A 25756-nucleotide genomic window follows, 5' to 3' on the forward strand; every position below is an offset into this window, starting at 1 on the left:
AAAACATAGAACCACTAAACTGTAGAATGGACGTTAACAGCAAGCACCTTTATAGGATAAAGTCAGATATGTTTTCTTTTGTGGCAATAAAGGAGAATACTAAACAGTCTTGCAAGTTTGGGGATACATACCAAAATCTCTTGACCTGAGTTAAATATGCAGCTTGCTAACAGAAGACTATTGTTCTCTAGAAATTAAAAAACAAAACCAAAGAATCAAAATTGATTTGATTTTAATATGTCCAAATTTTAAAAACTTGGATTTTCGCAACAGTAGTTTTTTTTTTTTTTTAATTTTTATTTATTTATGATAGTCACAGAGAGAGAGGCAGAGACATAGACAGAGGGAGAAGCAGGCTCCATGCACCAGGAGCCCGATGTGGGATTCGATCCCGGGTCTCCAGGATCGCGCCCTGGGCCAAAGGCAGGCGCTAAACCGCTGCGCCACCCAGGGATCCCGCAACAGTAGTTTTTGAGCTTCTTTCTCAGTGTCTCTTAAGGGTTTTTGGAAACTTCATCTCATTGTTAACACACGAAGCCTTTGTACCCCTTTTGGATCACAGTTGACTAAATGATTCTTCGAATAGCTTTTTGGTATTCTTAAGTTAAGTTTTTGGTTATTCTTAATGAATTGAAGATGTGGCCGATCCCAAGGGAAATGAAATTATCATCTCTAAGTGCAAATAATTCCTTTTCTACTTAAAGCAATACTAAATAAGAGTAGCTTTATGAGGGAGAAATATTCAAATTTTTATTTTAGTTATGCAAAATCTATTTTTACATTCTAGGTTGCATAAAAGCCATTCTTGACACTACCTTTTCTACAGGAAGTGTAGGGGTAGCAATCAACAAATGTTCATTGAGTACCAGTTATGCTTGGCATCATAGTAGGCCCTGGGGAATCAAAGATAAATTAGGTGCAATATCTGACTCCAAAGAACTTGGAGAAAGAGTGTAAATAGTCACATTACAACAGAAAATTGAAATAGAGTTGTTAATATTTTTAATAGGAACTTATGCAGGAGGGAGAAAGGGTTTGGCAATAGATGAGGTTGGAGGGGGATGTCGGGTAGGCCACTCAAAGCAGTGTCTAACTTTATCCCATAGGCTAGTATTTCAGGATTTTAAAACTTTCTCCAGGTGATTCTAATATGTAGCCAAGTTTGAAAACCACTAGCTAACATTCTTAACCAGTGGTTCTCAAAAGTGTAGTCACAGATTCAGCATCCTCGTCTCAACCTGGAACTTGTTACAAATGCAAATTCAAACCCTTCCAGACCATACTGAATCAGAATATCTGGCGGTGTGGCCCAGTAGTCTGTGTCTTCCAGGTGATTCTCTGCAATACTGGTTTGAGCGATGCTCAGCCCTGGCGGCTGATTATAATCACCTGGAAGGTTTAAGGAAAGAACAATGCCCAGGCCCATGCTAAACCTATTAAATCTGTATTTCTGAGTGTGGCCCCTGGGTGTAAGCATTTTTAAAAACTCCACAGGTGATTATCATGTCAAGCCAAAGTTGAGAAGTTATAGTATGTACTGCTTACATAAGTTGTATTTAAAGAAATAAATTGCTATTCTTTCCTTTAAAGGCACAGTACTGGGAATAAAAATATTGGTGGCTCTGCTACTTTTTTGCATGTTACCTGGGGTAATAAATTGTCTTGAGCCTCAGTATTCATCTGTAAAACCAGCATAATAATACCTTTCCGGAGCTTTTCACAAAGTAGCGGTGCTTTGAAATTCAAGTGTTGATATAACTAGCCAAGCCAGTGATTCTCCACTTACTTGTTGGGGGTCTTGTTAAAAATGCAGGGTTCTAGCCATAGTGAAATCACAATATCTGTAAATATTTCATAGAGGGAGGGAAGTTATATTTTTAACAAGCATTCCAGAGAATTTATATGCAGCTGGTGGGAGACCACAGTAAAGAAATGAATCCAATTTCCTGCAATAAATATATTAGAACCACTTTTGCTACCAGTAGGGGGCATTGTGAATAAAAAAAAGTTGGGTCATTTCAGCATTCATTAATCTACAGGAAATTACTAAAATTGCAAAGTTTTCCTTTTTTTATTTTAGCCCTTCAGACAATAGGCATTTAAGTCAAAATGTAATAGAAGTTAATAATTATGTTTTCAAATGTATATGTAGTCTTAAAATGTTTTAAGAAACAGTCATTAAATTCAGTTAATTTTTTGTGTTGGCTAACTGGGTAGATTTTTACATTTTTAAAATGTTGAAAAATACAAAAAAAGGTTGAAAAATACACTAAACTTTGTAGTGACTGCATATCATTAATATTTTCTAAGCCTTGTTTTAAGATTTTTTCTTAAAAGATTTTACTTATTAATGAGAGACAGAGAGAGAGAGAGAGAGAGAGGCAGAGAGAGAAGCAGGCTCCATGCAGGGAGCCCAATGTGGGACTCGATTCTGGGTCTCCAGGATCACCCCCTGGGCTGAAGGCAGCCACTTAACCACTGAGCCACTCAGGTGTCCTGTCTAAGGCTTGTTAAAGTGGAGTAGTTTCATTTGATTTTGAGATCTATTCAGTGAATATTGCTCAACTATTTTATCATAGCAGATCATTCATGTATGATATTACATGGGGGAATCAATAACAAGATGACCTATTAACCTAGTCCTTTCTATTAAAGAAGTGACTGAAAATGTATTTATTAAACTAAGAGTTTGGGCTTCTAGTTCCAGATTTTATCCCTTTGTGATTGACTTTAGGCTTGTTACCTACCCTCTCTAAGCCAGTCTCTTTCCTTATGAAATGAGAATCCTGATGCCTTTTTCAAGCAGAATAAAAGAGATTATGTAAGTGAAAATACTTTTTAATCTGCAACATATTTGCAAGTATTAGTCTTTGTGTTCCCCTTAAATCTGATATCGTAAATTTAAAATGTTAAAAAATGTGTATATCAATTTTAATAATGCTCTAAACATGATTGTGATAAATTAAGGTAGAAAATGTTGGTGGAGCAGTTGTCCACACAGTTACACAATTGGGAGCAGAATACCTAAGTTTGCAAAAGTTGAAAAAGAGGTGGAAATATTGCTGATTCTTATACTTTCTACACACTTTCTGGGTGGGAGAGTGACCTTAATTTATTTGCTGTTGGTTTATAAATTGCTTTTCTCTTTGCCATCTCTTCTTTTTTTTGTGTATATAGGAGTAATCTGAGCACTTTTGTTAATGGCCTCTTTATCTAAACACCAGAGAACCAGAGTCAGTACTCTTTCCATGTAGACAAAAACCCATTAAGGTTTTTTTTAAGTCTATACTATTTAGTCTCATTTTATACTTTAGTAAACATGATCAAGTTACTCTCAAGATCATGAAAACCTTTTGCTTAGTACATAGAGATTATAAAAGTTTCATTTGAAGTGAAAAATTGAGGAGTCATATAGCAAATTTTAAAGAGAAGTTCTATTTGTATAGTAATCAAAAAACATTGTTAAATATCTGTGGGTTTCACCTGGCATCTCTGCAAAGTTAAATAAACAGGTCATATAATTGAGCGCTGAAGCATACTGTAAATGTGTGCAGCATTGACTTAGAAGCTAATACTCAAAACAATGAAAATGTTTTAAGTATGTTTTTGTGTCTGCCTGGCTTGGAAGCAGGGTGGAAAGTGGAGAGGCAATGTAGGAAATTGCACTCTGCCTAGATTTTATAATCATGGTTATGTGTTTCAGCTTTATAAAATGAGGTTGAGATTATTTCTTAAGAAAACAGAAAAATAGTAGTATTTTGAATTCAAAAATATAAGTAGATCATGCCTAAATGTGCATATTCATTTTAACACTTGATTTAACATGTAAAACTATATTTCTGTGTTAATATAATGAACTGTAGATTTCTGCCTCAGGTAGCTTTAGATGAAGTGTTTGAAATGATGAATGTTTTCTTAGTTTCATATTTTGAACCATATGCAGGGATGGGAGAGGGAGTTACTATTCTTTATAAGTAACTTGTCACATTTTAGAGGGGGGAATGTTTTTATATGAAAGAGTATGTCTTGTTAGATAACATTTTCTTTCTGTCACATTTGGTTTGGTTGTCTTTAAATGGAGGTTAGTTGAGGGCTAACAGATGCATTGGACTTGGCCATATTCTGGATGGACTCCATGCATCATCATAGAATATGATTTTGGAAAATGAAAATGACTCGTGCTTGGATTTAGGAAAGGAAGATGATTGATTTTTATTGTCTTCAAATGCTTTAATCTTCAAAACTTTAATAACCTCTGTTACAATCCTGTGGCTTTGGTTTGAAATACTTTGTAGAGCTGTTTTTCTAAAGCACAGTAATAGTCATGAAGTTTGGGATTTTTTTTTTGATGTGTCATTTTCCTGTATTTTTTATCTTATTAAGCCTCTAAAAATGAATTTTCCTATTATATTTTTATGGCATTTTAACATAAGAGCAAAACATGTACTGGTATAACCATACATGATTCCTGTGAAAAGGAATCCTGTCACAGCAGTTTTTCAGATCTTCTAATGATTAGCCACTTCACAGAAGGTGGAGCTTGCATTTGCAAAAATATTTAACTTTATAGTGTATGTTTTGGTAGCCAGCCTCTTGAGGTTGTTTAGAAAGGTTGTTTAGAAAAGGTCATCCTTCAGTTGATACAATGACAACACTGTTTAGGCTGTTTTATAGATCAAGCTAATTGCTGAAAGAAAAGTTCCTGTTAGAGCTGTGTAGATTACAAAAAAAAAAAAAAAAAAATTTAAATTAAATAGTGACATTTCAGCATCTCAACTCATTGCAGTATGCAAGTAGTTCAGCCATTGATAAAATTGTCCTTATCGAGAGTGGAGAGGTTTGTTCATGCTTAGGTCTGACCTACTTTCTTTGAGTCCTTTCTACCCTTAGATAGGATTTTACCTCCTCTTCCCCACTGGAGTTTGCACAACTCCAGATATCACTGCACCTCTTTATCAGACTCTTTGCATGCCCCTTGTCCTGTCCATCGCCGAGTGTATCCGTTGCTATGTTGAATAAGAGAAAATAATACAACCTATTAATTAAAAATGAAAGAATTTATTTGCTTTACCCTCCATGTCATCATTTTGTACGTAACTTTCTTTATTTGGTAATCAGCTCTCTGGGATTTTGAACACCTTTGGGGCAGAAACTTTACTTACTTTTCTTTGTTGTACTTTTGTATATCTAGATCTATACTCACATCACAACTATACATAGTAGATGGGGAAAGTACTGAATGAGTTTCTTATAGTCTTTTCTGATGGAGGGTAGCTTTTTTTTTTTTTTTTTTTTAAGATTTTGTTTGAGAGAGAGAGTGCATGTGCACACAAGCAGGGGGAGTGACAGGAAGAGGGAGAGGGAGACAGGCTTAGGGAACCTGATGTGGGGCTTGACCCAGGGTCCTGGGATCATGACCTGAGCTGAAGGCAGATGCTTCATCGCTTAACCAGCACCCAGGTGCCCCTGGAGGGTAACTTCTTTAGGGCTGAATACTACTACTAGTACTACATTATGACATTAGATGAATAGGTAATGTAAAAATTTTTAAAGTGATACAGAAGAGAGGAGTGCAAGCTAGGAAAGGGTAAAGAATAAGAAAATCAGGAGGAAGGAGAATGACTGGAAGGAAGAGATTTACGTCTAGAACTGATGATAGAGTGCCCAGTAATTTGCCCAAATGGCTTGGGGGGTCACATATTATCCTTGATTGCTTTATCCTGGTCTCTCTATATCCACTTTATAAATTAGGGTTAGTAGAAGGAAAGATGGGATCTAATGGGAGGGATTGAGTGAGATTCAGGGAATAGAAGCAGACATTTGTTATATAAGGCATATGTAATGTCTTAACATTAAAACACAGACAGTTATAAGTAAAAGCTTTTTATGGTATCTGTATTATAGTTTGATAAACACTGATCTCAACATTTATATCAAATGTTATACATAATATATAATCTACATTTGCTGAGAAAATACGTTGCATCCACATACTAATCTGACTGAATTATCCAACACTAGCTGAATTTTTTAAATCTGGCATTTTAATGCTACTGAAGATAACAGATTGCTCAGGACTTAAATTTTAGAATAACTAGATTTTATTTTACATATCTGAAGCTCTTATCTATGCTTCCCATGATTTGTAATTTAAGAATAGGACATTGGAACCTTTATATTTATTCTAAATATCAGTAGGTTGATGCTACAATTACTTCTTCCATCCCTAAATCATTTCTAGGTGTCAGTGTAACCTTGTTTTAGTCAATAAAATCCAGGTTAGGGTAAGAGAGTTAAATATTTTCCATCATAAACTCCTTGATCACAGCAGAATTAAGCAATGAAATATAAAGATTACTTCTTGAAGATAACAAATATTTTATTTAAAATCAACATTCTTGGGATGCCTGGATGGCTCAGCTTAAGCATTTGCCTTCGACTCAGGGCATGATTCTGGAATCCTGGGATCAAGTCCCACATCGGGCTCCCTGCATGGAGCCTGCTTCTCCCTCTGCCTGTGTCTCTGCCTCTCTCTCTCTGTGTGTCTCTCATGAATAAATAAATAGAATCTTTAAAATCAACAGTCTTTTAAATTTGCCTTTTGTTTGTAGCTGGTTATTTCCATCTGATAATTTATTTTTTGTTTTTAATTTTTATTTATTTTTTACTGAAGTTCGATTTGCTAGCATGTAGTATAACACCCAGTGCTCATCCCATCAAGTGCCCTCCTCAGTGCCCATCACCCGGTTAGCCCATCCCCCCGCCCACCTCCCCTTCCACAACCTTTTGTTCTTTTCCCAGAGTTAGGAGCTCTCATGGTTTGTCTCCCTCTAATTTTTCCCACTCATTTTCCCTCCTTTCCCTTATAATCCCTTTCAGTATTTCTTATATTCCCCGTATGAGTGAAACCATATGATGATTGTCCTCCGATTGACTTACTTCACTCAGCATAATACCCTCCAGTTCCATCCACGTCGAAGCAATTGGTGGGTATTCATCCTTTCTGATGGCTGAGTAATATTCTATTTTATATTTTTATATATATATACACACACACACACACACACACACATATATGCCACATCTTCTTTATCCATTCATCTGTTGAAAGACATTGAGGCTCCTTCCACAGTTTGGCTATTATGGACATTGCTCCTATAAACATTGGGGTGCAAGTGTCCCAGCATTTCACTACATCAGTATCTTTGGGGTAAATACCCAGTAGTACAATTCTGGGTCATAGGGTAGCTCTATTTTTAAGTTCTTGAGGAACTTCCACACTGTTTCCCAGAGTGGCTGTACCAGTTTGCATTCCCACCAACAGTGCAAGAGGGTTCCCCTTTCTCCACATCCTCTCCAACATTTGTTGTTTCCTGTCTTGTTAATTTTCGCCATTCTCACTTGTGTGAGGTGGTATCTCATTGTGGTTTTGATTTGTATTTCCCTCCATCTGATGATTTATTGATCTGATATTTGATTACATTTCCCTTCTTTTTAAGTCCTAAGGTAAGAAATGCTAAAACCACTTAAAACTACATTTTTCAATGAAGCAAATGGGGTAAATTAAGTCAATGGGGTTTGAACATTAGTAAAATAAATGAAGGAGTGGAAATTAACAGTGCTGAATAAGGGCTATTATAGTACTTTTAAAAAAAATTTTTAGAGCATTTATTTATTTATGATAGTCACAGAGAGAGAGAGAGAGAGGCAGAGACACAGGCAGAGGGAGAAGCAGGCTCCATACACCGGGAGCCCGATGTGGGATTCGATCCCGGGTCTCCAGGATCGCGCCCTGGGCCAAAGGCAGGCGCCAAACCAATGCGCCACCCAGGGATCCCCTATTATAGTACTTTTAGCTTAAAGAGTAAAAATATGGGGTAAAGCCAGATCAGTTCTGAGTCCTTCTTACACAGTAGTTGTACAGAAGGTTTAGAGACTCCCATCTCTAAGGATTTTGAGAAATACCGGGATCCCTGGGTGGCGCAGCGGTTTAGCGCCTGCCTTTGGCCCAGGGCGTGATCCTGGAGACCCGGGATCGAATCCCACGTCGGGCTCCCAGTGCATGGAGCCTGCTTCTCCCTCTGCCTATGTCTCTGCCTCTCTCTCTCACTGTGTGCCTATCATAAATAAATAAAATAAAAAAATTAAAAAAAAAAAAAGGATTTTGAGAAATACCCTCTTGTGCCTCTAAAGATCTTTTAATACAATAGTAGGCCAACCATCTGCCTGTTTTAAGAAGTGATGCAATCAATACCCTCAGGAATACTTCTCAATAATATAAAAGGTTGAGTCCAACTCAGGACAGTGTTTTCTACATAGAAGACAGTAAATATTTATCGTATATCAGAAACCCCTGGAATTATCTAACATTTTGATGTGCCAGTTCCTATCAATAAGGCATAGTAAACCTTCTAGAATCAACATATACTTACCCTTAATTATAAAGTAATTTAACTGTAAGTTGTAAATTTTCCAATTAATCTTTCTTTTTGCCAACATGAAGTTAATTTACTTTTTGACAGCATGTAGCTATGTATTTTCCCCAACTTAACTGTTGAGCTAAGACGAATTATGAAAATCATCAAAATTATATTTTCTCTATTTAGAGATGGTAATTTGTGCAGACTTTATTGTAAACCCTTTTGATAATAGATTAACAAGTGTGAGTACTTTGGTACATTACTGGAGGGTAAAATAATATAAAGAATGTACCCATCAGCCTTCTTCAAAAGGATTTGTATTCATTTACTAGGGTGACTGTTGTAGAAAAAGTGATACTGGCTAGATACTGGCTCTGTGTTTAATACTAATTCCAGCGACCTAAAATTCCACTGTAGTGGAGAAATGGTTAGACCAATCCACCTTGATTGATAAGCAGTAACTCCTTGTTTGTTTGAAAACGTGGGAAAAACAAGATTGGGAGTTTGATGACAGGGACATCTGGAGAAGAGTGGGTGGATGGGCATCTTGTAACAGGGACACAGTATGAGGTATTTGTGAAGGGTTACCCAATGCAGAGGAGACTTAGTAATCAGATGGACAAGATCAGCAGTCCTGTAGAGGTCAGTCTCTCCCTAGCCACCACAGTGTTTGCTTAGTGAGCCGATAGACAAAGGGACAATGGCAGTTTGGTAAGATGAGCTCCAAAGTGGGACTTCCCCTCCTGAAGGCTGCTTTGGCTACTGCCAGTGCTGAGAGCCCAAACTGTTGATAGCAGGGGCAAATGCTAATAAGCACTCAGTAAGGCACTATTCACTTGGGAGACGAATAAGCCACATAGGGGCAGTGATTTGTCTTCACCTGGAATAGATACTTCTTTTGGGTCCACTGTCGTGGTTCTGCCAGAAACTTCATCTATTTATTTAAGCGATATCTTGGCCACTGTCTTGATATGCCATACAACTACAAAACTAATTTAATAGCAAAAGTGATGCCATGGCCACATGGAATTCATTGTATCATACATTACTGAAGTGACTTTGCAAAACACTGGAGTGACTATAAGAATGTTATTTATCATAGCAGTGGTGAGGTTCGGATACTGTTTTCCCCAGAGTCGGAATATGAAAGATTCAGGAATCAAGGGGAGCAAGTTCTGGTAATGGTTTTTCTATTATGATACTAAATAACTCTTCTGGTAACAAGTACTGTTTCCCTCATTGCTTAGGAAAACAGAAATGACTCTAGGTATTTCAAACAGAAATTTTAATATACATAAGCAATACTGTTGGAAGGACTGGAAGAGTAAAAGGGAGAGTGTAGGCATTTCTGGAGGTGTGAAAAGAGGGTTTTTAATGCACTTTGGAAATATCTTGTATCCCGCTGCCTCTGTATCGTAGGAACACAATTGATGATTACTATGATTGTTTTGTTTAAGATTTTATTTATTTATTCATGAGAGAGAGGCAGAGACACAGGCAGAGGGAGAACCAGGCTCCCCGCAAGGAGCTCCATGTGGGACTCGATCCTGGATCCCGAGATCACACCCTGAGCTGAAGGCAGATGCTAAACCGCTGAGCCACCTAGGCATCCCTATGATTGTTTTTTTAAAAGTCAACAGTCAAAAAGAAAAAAAAAAAAATAAAAGTCAACAGTCCTTCAGATTGCTTGGAAATAGTTTTAAACAATTAGAGAAGTGGATATGATCCTATGTAGTTTCCTGTGCAGTAAAAGAGGCATTCTTCATTTAGTTCAGTGTGTTCCATTCAATGAAACTTTTTTTTTTTTCCTAAGATTTTATTTATTTGACAGAGCACAAGCAGAGGAGGGGCAGAGGGAGAGGGAGAAGCTGAGCAGGGAGCCTGATGTGGGGCTCAATCCCAGCCAGGTTCCCAGGATCATGACCTGAGCCAAATGCAGGCACTTAACCCACTGAGCCACCCAGGCGCCCCCTCAATAAAGCTTTGATTGTTATTTTTGCTTTACATATTTAACCTTAGGGCAGCCATCTGTCCTCAAAGCAAAGCAAAGAAAATACAACTTCTTTTCAGTACAATTAATCAGGAATTAGTTGTTTTCATAAATGTATAGATTTCCAGAGAAGTTGCAGAGATATAATTGTATTGTAACTTGAGCCAACATACTTTTCATATCCATGCATTTTCAACTTTCTATTGAAAGTCATTTTTTAAAAAGATTTTATGTATTTTATTTTAGGGGGGGGGTGTGAGCAGGGGCGGGGGAAAGGAAGAGAGGGAATCTTAAGCAGACTCCGCACTGAGCACAGAGCCTGACACAAGTCTCAGTCTCACCACCCTGAGATCAAAACCTGAGCCAAAACCAAGAGTTGGAGGCTTAACTGACTGAGCCACCCAGTCAGGTAAGCCAATTCTTCAACTTAGATACTTCTGTTATGTAATGACTCATGGAAAGGCACCATTGTGTATACACCTTTCCTTATGGATTTCTACACTCTGCCTCAGGTCTGTGTCTTACCTGGGCTTTAGGGTAATTGGTTCCTGCTGCCATCTATCCTGTCGATCACCAACAGAACCACTGATCTCTCTTTTCTCTACATGCTGAGATATGAAGAATATTCCTAGTTCAACTAAGATAAATAGGACTTTATCAAGAGAAACTTCACTAAAAAGCTAATGGATATATGACTAAACAGGAAAAAAAAGATGAGCAGTTCCACAATTCTTTGTGCTGAACCAATCAAAAGATTAACTGCAAAAGAACTTGTATACAGTTTATTTAGTTGATGGTTAATTTCCCCTATCTCACCCCTCATGTTCTACTACATGACAAATCATCTCAAAACTTATTGGCTTAAAACATTGACAGTCAGTTATTTTCTCCAATGGTTCGGGGGTTGACTGGATTCAGCTGGGCAGTTCTCACTTGGGATCTGTGCAGTTGCAGTCAGATGGTGTCTGTGGCCATCTCAAAGGACGGCTGATACGGGGTATTGACTAGAACATCAACGTGTAGCATCTCCATGTAGCTTGGCTTCTTCACAGGCTGAAGGCTGGTTTCCAAGAGTGTCTAAAAATGTCAGGTAAAAGCTATATTGCCTTTAATGACACTGCTGCAGAAATCCTATAGTATCATTTTCCCTGTAGTCACAGACCTACCTAGGCCCAGGGGAAGGGAACATAGACCCTATCTGTTGATAGAAGGAGAAATGTCTATATTACATTGTTAGAAGAATACATGAATGAGAGATCCTGTTGTGTGGCCATCTTGGAACACAGTCTGCCCTCTGGCCACAACAGTTTACATCCCACCTAGTAGCAAAACATACTCATCCATCTTCTCCCATTATGACATTAGCTTAATATCTAGGATCTCATCATTTAAATCAGGTCTGGGGTGGTTGAGGCAAGGCTTCTTTCATGTGACACATTAAGTACCATTCCTCTCTATCTTGACTGTGAATTAAAGAGACAAGTTAGTTGCCCTTATCTCCCAACATACACTATCAAGACAGGCATAGGATAAGTGCTATAAACCTTCACATTCAAAATGGGGGGAGAACAAGAGGCACGCAGAATTCCTAGCAATTTTAAAATCCAGCTATGCACATATTGCCACTTTCTTCATTAGGGCTCAGTCCTGCTGCCTGCAAATTATTTACAGCTGCTCTTGACTTTGTTCTCTGGGCTCTTGGTTTTGGCCTCTGAACTTTTAACATAAGTAAGCTGCAGATGAGCCCTTTCAACCTGTCTCCGGTTCATAAAAGGTAGGAGAGTCCAAAACGTCTTTTCATTTTGTAATATCTCTAGCCCATTTAGTCGTAGTGATACTTCTACTAGAACAATCCTCTGAAAAACCGTTTTCTGAGAATCTTACCGGGATTCACTTCATTAGGCAAAAATGACAACCGCAATTTTTTTTTTTTTTTTAATAAACCCTTGCATTTAACCCAAACTCTACCTTGGGTTCTCCGTGAAGCTACTTGAGGGCAATGCCCTTAATATTTTTGGAAGTCCTGCTGTTTAACAATTTGTGAGGCACACTCTTAGGATGCTTAAAAGGCTTTTGTCTGAAAAATTCTCCAAGTCACCTTGGGTCTTTCTGAGCAAAAGGTTTTTCAGTAATTATTGTTTTCATCTTTAAACCACATTTTCCTGCTAGACCTATTAAAGGTAAATATTGAATAATACTTACAGTTCTAACCTCCTGATAAATTTGGTTATTGCTTTAGGAAGTTTAGATACACCCTCTGTTTTTGTAACATTTCCTGGACTCACTATTGATACTGTCACCACCTCCTCTCCCCTCTGTATATGCTCTGCTTTGGTGATCACATCTACTCCCAACCCCTTTATGAACATTCTTTCGTCTTACTCTGTCCTTGGTTCAATCATGAGCTTTCCACTCCTACTCTAAATGTCTAAAACTGAGCTCATCATTTAAACTAGTGCCCCTGACTCCTGTTTTCATCCTCAGTTTCTTAAGGTACCAGGATTCTCTGTGTCCATTAGCTCAAATTTGTTCATTGTATGTTCATATTGGTATATGGTTACCGGTTTTTTTGAGCAGTTCTGTGATTTTTGTTAAAATTTCCAACTGTAACTGTGAGCTTTTCAATTTCTTACTGTAATGCTGTCAGCTTTTGCTTTCTATATTGTGAGGTTATGGTGTATCTTCCTGGTGTATTGGTGCTCTTTACTGCTAATTATTTTTCCTTTCAAGTTTATTTTGTCATTTGTTAATACTGCCAGACCAGCTTTCTATATATATATTTTTTTGCTAGTATTTTCCTTCTATCTCCAACCATTCTAGGTCATTATTTCTTTAATTTTTAAAATATTTATTTAAATTCGAGTTAGTTAACATATATTGTATTTTATTAGTTTTAGGGGAAGAGTTCAGTGATTTATTAGTTGCATATAACACCCAATGCTCATTACTTCAAGTGTCCTCCTTAATGCCCATCACCCAGTTACCCCGCCTCACACCCTCTTTAATTTTTTTACATGATATAAAGCTAGACTTGTTTTGATTGATAAAATCTCTTTCCATAAGTATTACTGGTATATTTGGACTTCTTTTTAAAATATATATATATTTGACAGCACAAGCAGGGGGAGCAGCAGGGAGAGGGAGAAGGCCCCCCCACAGGGAGTCTGATGGGGTGGGGGGCTAGATCCCAGGACCTTGAGATCCTAACCTGTGCCTGATCCAGACGATTAACAACTGAGCCACCCAGGCACCCTAGACTTATTTATTTTTTAAGTTTAAGATAGTTTTATTAATCCAAAAATACCACCCTACATTTGCAAATCTTGAGGTCCTTAAGGATAAAAAATTCTTACAGAAACTGTAAGAAGGCACAGATGTGCTTACTCATTGAGGTTGCAGACAGAAACCCGCAGAAGAAGGACCTAAAACAATGACGACCAGGAAGAAGAAGACGACAACAAAAAGCCTTTCTGAAAGTACTATACAAATGGATATTTTGGATGAAGGGAAACTTCTTGCTCATCATTGAACTAAAATCTTGGCTTATGTTCATCTTATTAAACAAAAACTATGTTCCCCAAATATTTACAAATTCAGCTACTAAAATTCCTTTATTTTTTTTTAAATATTTATTTATTTATTTATTTATTTATTTATTTATTTATTTATTTATTTATGATAGAGAGAGAGAGAGAGAGAGAGAGAGGCAGAGACACAGGAGGAGGGAGAAGCAGGCTCCATGCTGGGAGTCTGATGTGGGACTCGATCCCGGGACTCCAGGATCACGCCCTGGGCCAAAGGCAGGTGCTAAACCGCTGAGCCACCCAGGGATCCCCTAAAATTCCTTTAAAGATCTTTCGGTGGTTCCATAGTAAGGGCCTCCTGAAGTGCACCTATGTGGGGCTGCACACTGTCACTTACCTTTTGTATTTGTCATACCTTTGTTTGTCCTTGCTTGCTTTTTATTGGATTGAACAAGGTGTAATATTAGTTTTTTCTAATCCTCCTTTTATCCCACTACTCGTTGGGAAGTTGCACGTATTATTTCTATTTTATATTATTACCTTTAAACTAATAAATGCCTATTTGATTTATAAAGTCTAAAATACCAGGATTGGGGCGCCTGGGTGGCTCACTCAGTCATTAAGCATCTGACTCCTGATTTTGGCTCAGGTCATGATCTCAGGGTAATAAGATTGAGCCCTGCATTGGGCTCATGCTGAGCATGGATCCCCCTTGGGATTCTCTCTCTCCCACTCCCTCTGTCCGTCTGTCCCTCCCCGCCCTCTAAAACAATCAGGATTATTCAGATCCTGAGTAAAAGGATCTTAAGAACACTTAAATTCTGATCTCCCTCCTCTCGTCTTCCTTGTCCTTATTCTCTAACATATTAGCTTCACATTGTTTTAAACCATTCCCCAGAGTATTTATTATTACACGAAATAGCCCATGTTTTCATCCCCATCATTATTTATTAGGTGTTTGGAACTTTCATTTCTTCCTAGATCCTACTCTTTCTTTTAGGATTCAGTTTCCTATTTAATGAAGCAAATTTTTGAGTCATTCTTTCACAAAGATCTAATAGTGGTAAATGCTCACCTTCTGACTCACAGTGTTGTTTGGCTTTAATTCTTAATTGGTACTTAGCTGAGTGCAGATTCTAGGCTGACAGCTATTTTCCCTGAGCACTTTGAAAGGTGTAATTTTATTCTATCCTCTTGGAGATGGAAGTCAGCTGTCAGCATATTGCTTTTTCTTCGTAGGTCATCTGTTTTCTTTTTTCTCTGAATGCTTTCAGGATATTCCTCTATAACTTATGTTTGGTAATTTTTATCACTATACGTCTAGGTATGGATTTTGTTTTGGTCTTTCTTGAGATATGGTATACTTTCTTCAGTCTAAAGACTCAAGTCTTCCATTCTACAAATTCTCATTCATTCTCTTCCATGCTTGCCTGTTCCTCATTCTCCTTCTTCTCTTAGGAATTTCTATTCCTGCCTGTCCTCATTCTCTCAGCCATATCTCTTAGCTCCTTTTTTGTGTTGTTTTTTTTTTTCATCTCTTTCATCCCTCTGTGCCTGAATAATTTCCTTCTGAATGATTTCCTCAGATTTTATTTTCACCAATTCTTTCTTTCCCCAATTGTAATTAATCATTTAAAAATACAGAATACCTTCACATTGCTTAAAAATAACTCAAAAGGCAAAAAAGGATACATAGTGAGTGAAAATTCTTTTTCTCGTCTGTTTTACCTCAGCTGTTTTATTCTCCTCTTCAAGGATAACCAACATTAACCACTGTAGATTCTCTCTAGTTTATACTTTGTACTGCTCAATTTAAAGAGACTAGATAGTAAGCTATTTAAGGGTAGCAGCCCTTTCAATTTTTAATATATCCCCACCCCACACAAGAGTTAACATGTGATAAGTGCAGAAATAAACGATTGGAAAGAACCTGGCTACCTGAATCCTAATGCCATGATTACATAGTTACAGGGGTACAGAGTTTGAGCCCCAAATGTGCAAGGTTAGGAATTTTATCAGTTTACTGAAACGTTCTCTGACTCACAGTAATCAAATTGAGAACAAAGTGAGCTGATATATCAGAATACCCATTTATTTATTTACATTGAAATCAGTAACAACTGAAATATTTATAAACTGGATGACTCTTAGTGGAAAATTCACATTGAAAACTAAATTATCACCAAGTTTTCTTGCTGACTCGGGGTAGGGGGTTGCGGGCTTCAAGCTAAAGTAATCTCTTTTCTTTTCTACAGCTTCATCTGCCACGGTCAGCTGTGCCCCTATGTAGTGAAATTCTTTTCCTTTAATCCCTTTTCCAAAGTTCTATACAGACTACTCTACTTTTTGTTGACTATGTCACTTCTGATAGTTATCTCAAAATTTTGAAACACAACTGGACAGACATCAGTGTTGTTTACATTGCTTTCATTACATTTTCCTAAGGAGATATCTTGATGACTTTGATTAGCACTGGATGCTCACTAAGGTTTTATCTGCTGTATATTTGCAAACCATATCTTAGGATAAATATTCATCTTATGTGTTGCATATACCTCCTAGAGGCATCTTGGGTAGAAACATGGACACTGGAACCATCTTTTCTGGGTTTAAATCATTGCTCTTTTACTTCCCAGGCTGACTCCAAAGAGACTGAGATTATAACCATTATATTATGATGCTTACATGCCAATGTAGAAAATACACTGAAGGCTAATGACCCAGATAAAAGGCTGAGTGAAAAGTAGAGTATATAGTATTGTAACTTTCTTACAAAATTAACAGAAAGCTGTAATATTTGCCAGAATATTTTCATTGGGGATCCCTGGGTGGCGCAGCGGTTTGGCACCTGCCTTTGGCCCAGGGCGCGATCCTGGAGACCCAGGATCGAATCCCACATCGGGCTCCCGGTACATGGAGCCTGCTTCTCCCTCTGCCTGTGTCTCTGCCTCTCTCTCTCTCTGTAACTATCATAAATAAATAAAAATTAAAAAAAAAAAGAATATTTTCATTGTATGTACGTATATCTCTAACACATCTGTAAATCATATAATCTGTTCCTTTAACTATTGGAATTATATTTTCCTTCTATAGAATTATTTTTATAATTACAAATGTAGTCATTAAAACTACCTATAAACTCTCCTGGTCCTATCACCAGCTTTAGAAAAAAAAGATTTCCAGTATTCTGAGTAGATCAATTTTAAGTATTTATTTTGGCCAAACAACTCAAAAGTTCCTGTATTTAATACTTCTATCTAATTTGTATAGTCAGCTTGCAAAGTTTTTTGTCCCTGAAAAGAAAACAGAAACATAAAATTTGTCTAATTTATTTAAATTGTTTAATTTTCTTCTTACCAGTTTTATTTTATTTATTTTTTTAATATTTTATTTTTTTTATTCATGAGAGACACAGAGAAAGGCAGAGACAGGCAGAGGGAGAAGCAGGCTCCATGCAGGGAGCCAGATGTGGGACTCGATCCCGGGTCTCCAGGATCATACCCTGGGCTGAAGGCAGTGCTAAACTGCTGAGCCACCCGGGCTGCCCATCCAGTTTTAATTACATATGGTGTTCTTTCAAAATTTAGAGCTGATGAATATCTTTCATTTGCATAGCTGATTTCACCAAATTACCTATAGAAAACTTTTTTTTTTTTTAAAGATTTTATTTATTTACTCATGAGAGACACAGAGAGAGAGGCAGAGACACAGGCAGAGGGAAAAGCAGGCTCCATGCCAGGAGCCTGATGTGGGACTCTATCCTGGGTCTCTAGGATCACGCCCCAGGGTGAAGGCAGCACTAAACCGCTGAGCCACCCAGGCTGCCCTGATTTTAATTTTACTTGTAGTAAGTGACCAAAAAAATTTAAGATGATACTCTAAGATCTAAGATTTTTTTCCTGGAGAGTGTTTCCTCATTGTTGATTGGATACATTTGCACCCAGTTTATCAGTGATATAATTTAAATTATCATCAGCAAAATCCAGTATTGTCCAGGTGCATCACTGTATTAAAATAAGAGCAGATCTTCAGGAATCAGAATGACAGGAAGTTGAATACTAGTTTCATCCATTTACTAACTCTGTCACCAAGATAGGCTAACCTTTTTGTATCTGTTTCTTGATCTAGAAAATGGGAGTTTGTAACAGTTGCTTTATTAGATTGCAGAGATTAGAGATAGCATTTGTTCAGTCCATGGCACTGGTCAGATGCTGAATAAATTATATTCTCTCCAATAATGATGTAACAAGCAGCTCATAATAATAATTAACCTTTGAGTCAGTTCTTAGCTTTAGAGAATATAAAATGAGTTTCTCAAATAATTCTGTAAACATTTTCATTCATGTAATTACTTTTTTAATCTAATATTTTATTGTGGTAAAACACACCATAAAATTTACCATCTTTACCAGTTCTAAGTGTACTTAAAAAGTGAATTAATGTGGTATTAAATATACAGCCATTACACCATCATCTCCGTAACTTTCAACTCTATAACTTTCATCCATCTCTATAATTGAAAGTGTATTCCCATTAACTCATTTCCCAATCCCCCAGTCTCTGACAGCCACCATTTTAATGTCTATGATTTTGACTACTCTAAGTTTATACACAAAAGAGTTGAAAACAGGATCTCAAAGACATATTTCTATACCCATGTTTATAGCAGCACTATTCATAATACGTAAAACATGAAAACAACCCAAGTGTTCATCAATAGTTGAAGAGATAGGCATTATAGTGTAATACATACAGTGGAATATTATTCAGCCTTAAAAAGGAAGGAAATTCTGACATATGCTATAGCATGGATGAACCTTGAGGACATTATACTAAGTAAAATGAGCCATGTAATTACTTTTTAAATTTATTGATTTTTTTTCACACTCTCAAAAACTATTTTAAATATTATATTAATTTAAAACTGTCTTGCCAGCAGGAAACATAATATGTTCAGTTCTGTGGAATAGAAGTTATAATTTATAAATATCCAAGAATATACTTTCTTCTTTTGAATTTCTAGAATTAAATATTAAACTTGAATATTCTAGACATCTTTTCCTGATCCTTAGTCTATTGCTTTATTTTTCCTAAATAGGAGAAAATCTTTGAATTTTTAAAATTCTAATTTAAAAATTAGTTCATTTTTAGTGCATTGTTAGATTTTTAATTTTAGTCAGATTATTCTATTAACTTTTATCTTTTTAAAAAATTTGAGTGGTTGGGGTACCTGGGTAGCTTAGTTGGTTAAGCATCCCACTTTTTTTTTTTAAATTTTTTTATTTATTTATGATAGTCACACAAGAGAGAGAGAGGCAGAGACACAGGCAGAGGGAGAAGCAGGCTCCATGCACCGGGAGCCCGATGTGGGATTCGATCCCGGGTCTCCAGGATCGCGCCCTGGGCCAAAGGCAGGCGCTAAACAGCTGCGCCACCCAGGGATCCCCAGCATCCCACTTTTGATTTCAGATCAGGTCATGATCTCAGGGTTGTGAGATTGAGCCCCGAGTCAGGCTCCTTGCTGGGCATGGAGCCTGCTTAGGATTGACACTCTATCTCTCCCTCTGCCCCTCCCTATCCCCTTCAAAAAAATTGAGTGGATAGTCTTTCTTTTTTCTTAAAGAGAACTATAGATATTGGGCAAGATGGAAATTGTGTAATTCAGATTAACATGTTTTTTACTTAATGCTAATTGCTCAGATAAAAAAGAAAACTCAAAAGTACTTCTGTGGTTAAGTATCAGGAGGTCTAGTGAGTGTTGGCTCTGCTACTGACTTCCTCTGTGGCTTTGAGAAAGCTATAACAACTACAAAGATTGAGTGTTTGAACAGACACAAACAGTTTACCAGAAGCATTTGGTAAAAGCAAATTAAAGAGTTTCTTTGGTTACCTTTAACATTCTTTAACTATTTTATTTACTTTTTTAAAAGTTTTATCCATTTATTTGAGAGACAGTACGCACCCATGGGGGTGGGCAGAGGGAGAAGCAGATTCCCTACTGAGCAGGGATCCTGATACTGGGCTCCATCCCAGGATGCTGAGATCATGACCTGAGCTGAAGGCAGATGCTTAACCAACTGAGCCACTCAGGCGCTCCTGAAAATCTTCAATTATTTTAAAAGAACTTTATTCCATTTGATTTTGTAAAATCATTTAGAGGCACGAATGATAGTGGTTATCCGTTTTATTAGTGGAAAAAGCATGGGCTCCAGAGTTAAACCAATAGAGATTTAGATACCTACCACCACTCTGTGTAATCTTAGGCAAGTGTTTTATAACTCTGGCCCTTGGTTTCTGTATCTGAAAACTGGTTTCATAACAGCTAAGGTTTATTGACATGTGCATCTTAGATATTTTATGTAGTTCATATAATAACCTTATACGGTAAATACTACTCTCTCCTCATTTCACAGGTGAGGAGCGGAGGTGCAGAAAAGCAGGTAATTTGATCAAGGTCACATAACTAAATTTGTGGTCTTAAAAGAATTAGAGATGAGGTATGTAATATGTATGTCAAGCAGTGTCAGACTCTGAGTAAGTCTTTAGCAAGACATTATATGTTATTGTTGATGCTGTTCTAAAAGAAACCAAAGTGAATTCAGATCAGACTTAGTTTATAAATAATCTATAAGCTGAGGATCAAACACTATTTCAGATGTCTGTTCCCAGTTCTGATTCCAGAACTCTAAAGTGAACTTTCTAAATTATAAACAACTTGAAGAGAGGCACTCATGTCTTTTAATTTTCTCTTATATTCCATAGCTTTTATATAATACACATTTGAAAAGATAGTATGCATTTAATAAGTACTTATTAATGATTATGAATTTCTCTTGAAAGGTCAAATGTGGATGTATTTATAAGTTAAAAACAGCCGTTTTCTGAAAAGTACTTCATTTCCTTTAAGGGCTAATTCTTTATTATTTTAAAAATTGCCATTGGAGGGTAATTTTAGGACTTTCATTATAAAAAGTCTTTTGTTTTCACATTGGTGTAAGAAAAAAAATGAGAAAGCTATAGAGAAGGCTGACCTCTCAAGAATTTCTGTGTGGGGAATTACAAAGGCATGGAAGTCCATAAACCATTTCTCCATTTATTTTTTTTTGTATATTTGCAACAAGCTGTACTTCTAGTTAGTGAAAGTTGGCAATTTTTTTTTATTTGGTACCAGACCAAATTCCATTCTCATCAACTCAGAGTTCGTAGGACAAAATGAAATCTAAATTCGACCCTAAATTGAGTATATTTTAGTAAAGATGATCTAGTCTACCTGGGACTCATAATGAAATCTAAATTCAACCCTAAATTGAATGTATTTTAATAAAGATGATCTAGTCTATTTGGGACTCAGTTTACCTCAGAATAGTCTTTAAGAATAGTAAATTTTATCACAAATCCTATAATGTATATCCTAGGGTTAAAAAATAGCTTGTATTGTTTTTGTCTGATTGCAACAGTAACATATCTGTGAGTGATGCTGGTATACCAATATGCCTTTCTTCATTAGAATATAATTTGGTGATATTTTGTCAGATAACCAGATCTTTACATGTGGAGCAAATGACTTCTTCTTAGAAACCTAAAATTCATGTGTTTCATCACTGGAGTAACTTGTAAACTTGTTTGTTTACAAGTAGCAGTTAACAAGTGGGAAGGGATTGTCAAATGGGTAACAATGAGATATTTTTTTCCTCCCTTATCTTCCTGTGCTTGGTCAGGTTTTTTTTTTTTTTTTTTTTTTTTCTTCTTTCACAAGTTGTTTAGAATTATGATGCTTTGGTCTACCATGCATCTTTGTCTTTTGTTCACTGCTGTATCCAAGGGCCTGGAACAGTGCTTGCCTCATAGTAGGTCCCAAATATTTGTTGAATGAGAGAATAAAGGGTCTCTTGTTTCTGCTCTTGGGCATTTTTGGATGCTCCAAGCATCTTGCTTTTTTACTTACCAGATACATTCTGAGGTTTAGACCTTATTATCCACTAGATTTTGAGTCATCCACTGGATTCTGTATTATATGGTGTGATATTATTTATAGTGACAAGTGTGCTTTGTGATGATAAGAGGGAAAGAACTTACAGGCTGACAATGTAGTCCACTATAGAGACAGAAAGTAGATTAGTGGTTGCCTGGAGCTGGGATTGGAGGTGAGAACAGAAAGTGACTGCAAATGGGCAATAGGAATCTGTTTCAGTTGAGGGAAATGCTTTTGGATTGTGGTGATCATTGTACCGCTCTGTAAACTTGCTAAAAATCATTGAGTTGTTACAATGAGTGAATTTATGGTATGTAAAATGTACCTCAGTAAAATTGTTTAAAAAATAAATAAAACCAGGTTGGGAGTTTAAAATTTTTGGAAAAATTGGAAAACTAGAATGATGTAATTCTTTTATTTCTTACTTTAGATATGACTTTTTGCTGTCGATAAATGACTAACTTACCTAAAGCCAATTTTTCTGTGAATTATTTCAGGCCAGAAACGTGAATTTTATTCTCTGGAAAAGTAACTTTCTTTTGTGATACTAGCTTGGAATTTATTAAGGCTCTTTAATATAAAACATCTTGTTACAGCTAATTTCCTTACCCTCTTTTATGGAAGTAATCCAAAGCTAGAAAAATGAATAGATGTATATTATTCCACATTGCAGATAATCTGTTTACATTTGGTTACACAATTAGGACACCCAATTTTTTTCCATTGCCTTTCAGAAAGATTAGTTTAACTTACCTAAATTGCTTCATTTTCATTTTAAGTGAATTATTTATGGATTCTAATGTATAATCTTCCCCTCTCCCCCCACCTTTTCTGTTGTTGTTAGGAAATTATTTGTATTCTAAAATTACTTGTTGGGAGAAAAAAATGTTTCCATAAAACTAGTATTCTTGTGCAGATTTTTGTATTCTGTAAGGGTCTCCTTGCAAGGAGTAAAACCCCTTAAAAAATGTGACAGTGTCCTGAAACATTATTTATAAAAGCTTTCCCACAAGTCTAATAAAAGCCAAATAGCTTAAGATCTAATTAAGGTTATTGAGATCAGTTAACTAAAGTCCGAAGCTGTCAAGCATTGGCAAGGATGTGAGGACCTAGAGACATTGGAATTAAAAAGCACTTGTATTTTAAGAATTGAGGTGGCTTGATTTCTCAGATCATTGTACAGTTATTCTGTGACTTGAAACCATTAGATGATAATAGTTATTGTGACTCTTATAATTGAGAATATAGTGCTGGCTTGGCTGTAGGTCAGACTCTGTTCTAAAGACTTAAGGAATTCCTTTGATTCTGATAAGTATCTTGTGAAGTAAGGACTACTACCATCCTCATTTAGCAGATAAAGGAAAATAAGTGGCACAGAACTCACCCCGGGTCACACAGCTAGAAAACCCAGACAGGCAGGCATGGCTATCATCACTACACCAAAGTAAAAATACCTTTCCTTTTCTTTTTTTCAAAAGCTTAAAAAAAAAAAAAAAATTCATCCTCAAAGGACTCAAAAATTCTTGGTATAAGAAAATAAAAATTAATACTCTATACTGCTAGATGGAGAAATATGTTTTTCCATTTCCTTCTTTATTTTTATATTTTCCTTGTTCCCACTTGTATTTTTATGTTTGTTATTTATATATTTATATTTTTATGTCCTTTGTCTTCCTTTCCATTGCTACTTTTTTTTTTTTACTTTTTTCAGTGTTACTCTCAATGATTGACATGCTCTGATTACTCATGCTTTTTCATACTATGCTAGGCTGATAGTTCAAACAATATTATTTGAATTTAGAAATCTTTTATTAGGATTTCTTTTGTGTCTGGTAGTTTAATCAGTTGTCCACTGGGATTGGTTGAACATTCTGTGGGAACTCTTCAAGCATTACCTGCTGCTTTTAAAAGGTATGAAGTGTAAATACACCTCACATTTCTATCTGCCTTTTGAGAAATCTGCTTTATTATAACTCAAAAGGTAAATTTCCTGTAAGAATGCTTACGGTTGGCTAAATGGTGATGTAAGTATCAGTATAAATAAGCAAAAGTATTTTAATAAATTGATCTCTGTTGAACTATACTGATCATACAATAAGTGATCTCACAGTATGGATATGTTCAAGGTATTATTATTTTTTTTAAATCATTCATTCCCATTCTTTTGTTTTTATTTTATTTTTAGGATTTTGGCCCCTAACAGTAATTATCAAGATGTTGAGACCCTCTATAACTTCCTAATCAAGTATGAGGTAGGAGAAATATTTTTAAATGTTTATCATATTTCCACCATAAACAAATTTTACTATAAATAAACATAATAGAGGTCTAAAACCATCAGAATGGCATTTGCTTTAAATCTATAAGTCCCGCAGAAGTTTGTCAAAGACATATTAAACTTTTTCTTTCATTCATAAAATGAAAACTTAGAGTCCTAAACTAAGACACCTTCTCCAGCACAGAATTGTTTCTCATTAGAGGTGTGGTTGGCCTTCCAGACGTGCTGTTTCTCCAGTGTGTGGAACGCTGCAGAGTGTTTGGCATCGCTGCTGCTCACATACTAAATCCCAATATCTGAGTCACTGTGACAACCAAAAATATTCTGCTGCCCCACTCAGCTTACAGACCCAGATGGTTCCTAGGGAGAAAGAGCCACCTCTGTTTGAGAACCAGCGATTAGTGAAAAGGAAAGTTCTAATTCCGTTTCCTCCGTAGCAATAGCACAGACCCTGGTGTGACAGCTGAGCTGTGGTGAGGCTCTGGTGTTTTGTGACTTTAACTTGCAAGCTTTCCTCATCAGTGCTGATCCAGGGAGAGTATTCTGTTGATCTTCAGTTTCTCCACCCATGTTCCTGTATGTTCTTTCTTTTCAAGTGTGTGTGTGTGTGTGTGTGTGTGTAAGTTTCTAAATACTCCAAAGGAAGGAATGTGACATATATTCAGGTCCCACATTTCTTATGGAGTGAAGCTTTTAAAAATATATTCACTTTTATTTCTGGTTTGCTCTTCTTTTAACTCTTTGTATGTAACACCTTACATTAAGAACACAGACTGGGGTCAAACTACCTTTCAAAAATGTTAGTTCTACCCCATATTAACTGTGTGCTCATAGAAGAGTTAATTTATTTCTCTTTGTCTCAGTTTCTTTATCTGTAAAATGGGAAGAATATTAGTAGATAAATTATAGATCTAATCCTTTATTTAAAGACAAAATAGCTTAATGTATATGAAGTACCAGACACAGTTAAGTGTTCAGTAGTGTTAACCTATTTTATGTAAAGAATAGTGTTTATGTGTGCTTTTTTAGAAAATCAGCCTTAACACTGTACTAACCACATGATGTGCTTATTAAAAGGATTTCTTCTTTGGGGATGATTTGTATAATTATTTCATCATATTTTTGAATTTTAAATGGAATCATCCTAACAATTAAAATATATTTGTGGAAACAGTAGGACAACTTTAAAATCACATAGCCTGGAAAAATCTGGGACACGGATCTTTTTTGAGTTTAGTGCTTTCTATTGCTGAGAGTATTGGGAGAAAATGTCTAACTTATTACGTATAAGATTCTGTGGATCTGATTCCCAGATTTTTAAAATCCTTTCTCTGAGCAGCACTTTCCCCTCTCAGAACAGTTACTACTTGGAGGAGGTATTTCTTACATCATAAACATCACATTTGAGACCATCCAAATCTTTCAGATGTTTAGCTATTTTAACGCTTAACCTTTGCCTTTCGTTCTTGAATTTTTAAGAATTAAAAATAATATAGCCATTTCTAGTACCTGGCATCCATTATAAGGAGCACAACAAAAATTGAGAACACCAATTCCACAATCAATTCTGTA

At 36.3% G+C, this 25756-nt stretch overlaps 1 protein-coding gene across 9 annotated transcripts in view; it reads left to right on the forward strand.

Annotated features, from left to right (window-relative positions):
• Positions 1 to 25756, forward strand: part of SWT1 (SWT1 RNA endoribonuclease homolog) — a 94926-nt gene that overhangs the window by 53550 nt on the left and 15620 nt on the right. For 7 of the 9 annotated variants that reach the window (XR_003129088.3, XM_025430089.3, XM_025430094.3 and 4 more), the window contains one exon: positions 24092 to 24158. The exons of 1 other annotated variant lie outside the window; for it this stretch is intronic. Coding sequence is in view for 6 of the 8 variants with exons in the window: in XM_025430089.3 (XP_025285874.1) it covers positions 24092 to 24158 (67 nt within the window). In the remaining 2 variants the exon portion in view is untranslated. Of the gene's footprint in view, positions 1 to 20347; positions 20375 to 24091; positions 24159 to 25756 lie in introns of all 9 variants that reach the window. One more of the 9 variants, XR_003129089.3, reaches the window with a different exon arrangement.

This window comes from Canis lupus, chromosome 7 (genome assembly GCF_003254725.2).
Source record: "Canis lupus dingo isolate Sandy chromosome 7, ASM325472v2, whole genome shotgun sequence".
In the NCBI taxonomy this organism is placed as follows: Eukaryota; Metazoa; Chordata; class Mammalia; order Carnivora; family Canidae; genus Canis; species Canis lupus.